The sequence below is a fragment of the Garra rufa genome, chromosome 14 (assembly GCF_049309525.1).
Source record: "Garra rufa chromosome 14, GarRuf1.0, whole genome shotgun sequence".
In the NCBI taxonomy this organism is placed as follows: Eukaryota; Metazoa; Chordata; class Actinopteri; order Cypriniformes; family Cyprinidae; genus Garra; species Garra rufa.
The window spans coordinates 35031736-35037329 of record NC_133374.1 but is presented as its reverse complement, the minus strand read 5'-3'; the positions used below and the strand labels follow the sequence as shown (position 1 = coordinate 35037329).

General features: G+C 34.1%; 1 protein-coding gene across 1 annotated transcript in view; it reads right to left on the bottom strand.

Moving 5' to 3' along the window:
* Positions 1–2595: 2595 nt before the first annotated feature.
* The window catches only part of atm (ATM serine/threonine kinase), a 71898-nt gene continuing 68899 nt past the window's right edge, over positions 2596–5594 (bottom strand). The window contains exon 61 of the mRNA XM_073817380.1: positions 2596–3316. Within this exon, the coding sequence (XP_073673481.1) occupies positions 3136–3316 (181 nt within the window). The 3' untranslated portion in view covers positions 2596–3135. The remainder of the gene's footprint in view (positions 3317–5594) is intronic.

Here is a 5594-nt window from a genome sequence, read left to right as displayed (position 1 = left end):
ACTGTTTTAGACAATATCAGCATTAAACATTATTTCTTGCTGTAACTGCATTAAAGTGCCCCTTTTATGGATTATGAAAGGTTCATATTTTGGTTTTGGGAGTCCCCAACAACATGTTGACATGCATGCAAGGTAAAAAAAAAAAAAACTAAGGATGCACCGAAATTAAAATTCTTGGCTGAAGCTGAAGGTGAACAAAATTACATACTGGGCTGAAGGCTGAAGGCCAATTACCAAACACGGTTTTTCTACCGGAAATCCGGTCAAATTCAACTAATCAGATGACGACTTCAACATTCCTGAAGTGTTTCCAGTTAAGCGTACCATATGCATCAGACGTTTAGCCAACGTTCCGTGGGCGTGACGTCTGAGGCTGAGACTAGTTAGCCAGAGACCTCCAACGAACACAACACACACAACTAAATAACGTTATGTTATTTTGCATGCTACAGAGTAAATGAGAGCAACCATTTTTAAAGGATTACTCCACTTCCAGAATAAAAATTTCCTGATAATTTACTCACCCCAACGTCATCCAAGATATTACTGTCTTTCTTTCTTCAGTCACAAAGAAATAATGTTTTTTTAGGAAAACATTCCAGGATTTTTCTCCATATAGTGGACTTCAACGGAATGCCATTTCAGCGCAGCTTCAAAGGGCTCTAAACGATCCCAGCCGAGGAATAAGGGTCTTTTCTAGTGAAACGATCAGTCATTTTCTTAAAAAAATTTATAATATACTTTTTAACCACAAATGCTCATCTTGTCTAGCTCTGTGATGTGCATACATACTCTGTGCACTCCGGTTCAAGACAGTTAGGGCATGTCGAAAAACTCCCATCTTATTAGGGTTAGGGTTATTTTGTCCTCCAACTTCAAAATCGGCCTACATCGCTATTTTACCTTTTTTTGTAAAGGGTGTTTGACCCTCCGTGCACGTTCACTTTGTAAACACTGCGTCGGGGTACTTCTGCAGCAGCGAAGGACAATTTTGAAGCTGGAGGACAAAATGAGATGGGACTTTTTCGACATACCCTAACTGTACTCTAACAGAGTTACCCTCACAGTGCAGAGCACAGCATCCTCTTGACATGATGCTATCCACAGGAATTCACTACAGCCGTTTTCCAGGGTCTGTGCGTGCAACAAGTGGGCAGCACTTGTTGACGTCAAAATGAAACCGCTTGAGATTCGTTTGAAAAATGACTCATTTAAATGACTCAGAATCCACTTTTTCTTTTGAGAGAAACTTTATATATGGTGCACTTTCAGATTTAAAACTTTGCAGGATGTTTTCAATCACTTAGAGCTGTGTTACACTGCATGAAAGGCAATGTTCAAAAATCCATAATAGGGGCACTTTAAAGTAAGAAAGCTTGACAGTTTCTGGTTGCTGCATGCTTTCATATGGAAAAGTAGCTTGGACATTCTGCTAAATATCTCCTTTCTTGTTCCATGTTAGAAAATTAGAAAGCATAATGACAGAATTTCTTTTTGGGTAAAATTAAATTTAACTTTTCTGAACTCAAATGTTTTCCTGCCAGCATTTAAAAAAAAAAAAAAAAAAGTTGCCAGACACTGCCAGCAGAACATGGAAAGCCAGAAAATTTCGGGAAATTTGGCAGGAAAGCAGTGTCTGATAAATAACGGGAAATTCCATCAATGGGAGGGAAAGAGCTAAAAAGGTTCTCCGGCTCTTGTGGCATCAGTCTGTTTGACACTTTTATACACAAAGGCAGAACCTTTTTTTATTAAAGACCGTTTACCCTTTCCTAATCATGTCCACTTTTTGTGTACATATAGCAAGTTTTGTACCATTTCATAAAGTTTTGTGTAAAAAAAACAAACAAACATTACCATAATCTCTACGTTCTAATCCACTATTCCATAATTGTGAAAGAGAAAAGCAGGTCCTCAACTACTGAACTGAAATAAACATTATCAATATGAAATAAAGACAAATGGAATACAGGTGATTAAAAAGAATGTACTGCTTTGAATGTTTAGAATAAGGATGGACCTTATGTAACTTTATACCTGATTCAGTGTTAAAAACTGCAGGTTTGATTTGCTTGAAGGTAAATGACATCATATTCCGGCACTAACATTAAAATACTTTCAATAAACAGAAAACACTTTATGCATTTGGTCTCTTTCACTTAAATAGTGATTTAATAAATAGAAAAATAATTTTAAAAGGCTACAGCACGAAACCGTTATTTATGTGTAACTTTGCCATATTTTGGTAACAGTTTTACTGTAGAATATTGTAATGAGTGTTAGAAATAAATGTATGAATTATGTTTAAAATAATATCATTTAAAATATTTAAATATATCAATAGTTTCACATGAAATAATATCTGTTTAACCACCTAATAATTTGTGGTGAATATATATTTGATTGCATTTTACATAAATGTTTTTGTAATGTGTTAGATAAAATGGGGTGTTTTGTTTTAAGGAAGTTTTATTGCCATTTTTTGTTCATTTTTTATTATGACAGTCCAATGTTCAATCATTTCCTGTAGACTTATTCATGCGTTCTAATCAAATGAAAATGTAATTTCACCAAATTAAATGACAGACAAAATCATTAGAACTAAACCGTAATTTATTGTGCATCCAATATGCCATGAAAACAAGGATTTTATGAGTAATATCTGTACTGTACATAAAGTACACCTTACAAAATAAACCAAACATTGATCATCTATGCATGTGATTTTCTTTCTTTTTTGTCTCTTTTAATAATTTTTAATTGTTTTAATAGATACAATTCACATCTTGTGGTGTTTTTGAATAAAATGCTTTCATTGTAGAAGCATCATTCTATTTTTTTTTTTAACAAAAGATTACCGTTAAATTCGCTGTAAGCATTAAACTATAGTGATCATTGCTAAGTATGAAATATATTTATTTTAATTAACTATATACAAACTAATCGTGCATCAAGTATTAAAGATGGACATTCAGAGTTGATAAACAGATCATGTTACCCAGCACATGAGAATATAGTCATAAGGTATTTCCATCGTACCTGCTATTAGTTACATTTCTATTGTAATTTACAGATTTCTTTGGTGTGCGATTCTTCTATCAATTGGTAAGTGCTGCATCCACACAAGCAAGTGTTTCAGACCCAGGCCTGCCAGCCGGGGAAGAGGCGGCTGAGGTTTTTGGGGTCCATTGCCTGCTGAATGAGGAGGTTTACCTGGCCGCCCACGCTGAGCACCGTCCCCTCCTCAACACCCTTCAGCTTCTCCTGCAGTCTGAGTAACACACGCTCTGCCACTTTATTAAAGCTCTGACTGTCACTGCAGAAACACAACAAATCAACACATAAGTCGAGACATGACTATGCTTTGACGCAATTTTGCCAGCTTGGAAGAAATCTGTATTTTAAAAAGTATATAAATAACCTTATTAGTCACATGACCTTGCAGTGTAGAAAGGTAAATATGTGTACATAAGCTTAGTACATCTGGATTTTTATTTAAAGCCTTTTTTTTCCAAAGAGTGTATGCCTACTGCATAATTTTCTCTTACTGAAACTCTAACATGAACTCTGAGTCTATACTGCCATACAAAGGTGAAATGCTGTAACTACACCTGTACTGAAACAGAATTTTTTTTTACATGTATTTATTAATTGGATATGAATGTTCACACTGGCTCTGAATCTAAGCTCAGTTACAACCAAATCATTCTGTCATAGTCTAAGAGAAAAATCTCATTTTTAGCACATTTACGAGACACAGTGTGTAAAGCACAGTGTGTCATACTTGATACACAAATTTCTAAGGCGACAACATGATCAAAATGACATGTCTTCTGTCATCTAGTTGGTAGTCTCGCGTAGCCAGACCTTCAGACCGACGGCTGAAGGTCTGGAACTCATGGCAGCTTTCATTGGCCAAGTCCCGCCCATAAGACCGTTTGATCGACATGTCAAACAACCAATCACAGTTCGTTTCATTCAGCGTCACGTTTCGGTGCGTGGAAATGCCCCCACAACAACAGACTGGCGTACAACAAGTCAGTCATTGAAATAACCAGCATTGAAAGATAACGAAGAAGAGGGAGAACAAGCAGTAAGTCAGTAATTTGTTCACGAACGTCACGTGTGTGTATGACAACAATGGTGTCTGCATAAGCACCTTTTAGCAAAGCGCTGAGTGAATCAGTCTGCGCTTTGTTTTCCGGTGGACCGAAAATAAACGCGACACTCGGAATCCGGTCAAATTCAACTAATCAGATGACGACTTCCATATATATCTATGATGACTTCGACATTCCTGAAGTGTTTCCAGTTAAGCGTACCATGTGCATCAGACGTTTAGCCAACGTTCCGTGGGCGTGACGTCTGAGGCTGAGACTATCTCGTTTGGTAATTCATCGTTTTATTTTTTTTATTTATATATGTATTTTATTTTCATCCCCTTTCGGGCTGTGGAACACGTGTCTTTGTGTTTTGAAATCTTAAACGATTGTAAACGTAAGAATAAATTTTAATGTTAGTAATATTTCAAGATGAACATTTAACGAACTGAAGCAACTTATGCTACTTGATTATACATACATTGTTTTTTTTCCGTTTATTTTTTTAAATTAGTGAGCATTAAATAAGGTACAGGCTTCAAAACAATTCATTTAAAGCCCTATAATGCATTATACACGTTTTTATAATGTACACTACTAGTCAAAAGTCTTTGAACAGTTAGATTTTTAATGTTTTTTAAAGAAATCTCTTCTGCTCACCAAGCCTGCATTTATTTAATCCGAAGTACAGCAAAAACTGTACAATTTCAAAATAATTTGTACTATTTAAAATAGCTGTTTTCTATTTGAATACATTTTAAAATTGAATTTATTCCAGTGATCAAAGCTACATTTTCAGCATCATTACAGCCATCTTCAGTGTCACATGATCCTTCAGAAATCATTCTAATATGCTGATTTGCTGTTCAATAAACATTTATTATTATTATTATTATTATTATTATTATTATCAATATTTAAAACAGTTGAGTACATTTTTTTCCAGGATTCTTTGATAAATAGAAGGATCCACAGATCAGCATTTATCTGAAATAAAAAGATTGTGTAACATTATTTGGGGGAATAAATTATAGAATGGAATACTATTATTTAGTAAGGATGCTTTAAATTTATCAAAAGTAATAATGATAAAGACTATTTCAGATAAATGCTGTTCTTCTGAATTTTCTATTCATCAACGAAACCTGAAAAATTTCTACTCATCTGTTTCAACATAATAATAATAATAATAATAATAAAAAATGTTTTTTGAGCAGCAAATCAGAATATTAGAATGATTTGTCAAAGATGATGTGACTGGAGTAATGATTCCAAAATTCAGCTTTGAAATCACAGGAATAAATTACATTTTAAAATATATATTTAAATAGAGCACTTATTTTTATTAGTAAATATATTTCAGAATTGTACTGTTTTTGCTGTACCTTGGATAAAATAAATGCAGGCTTGGTGAGCAAAACAGACGTCTTTAAAAAAAAGTGTATGTTGTAATGCATTATATATTTTAATAAATTAAATGCATTATAATATTTG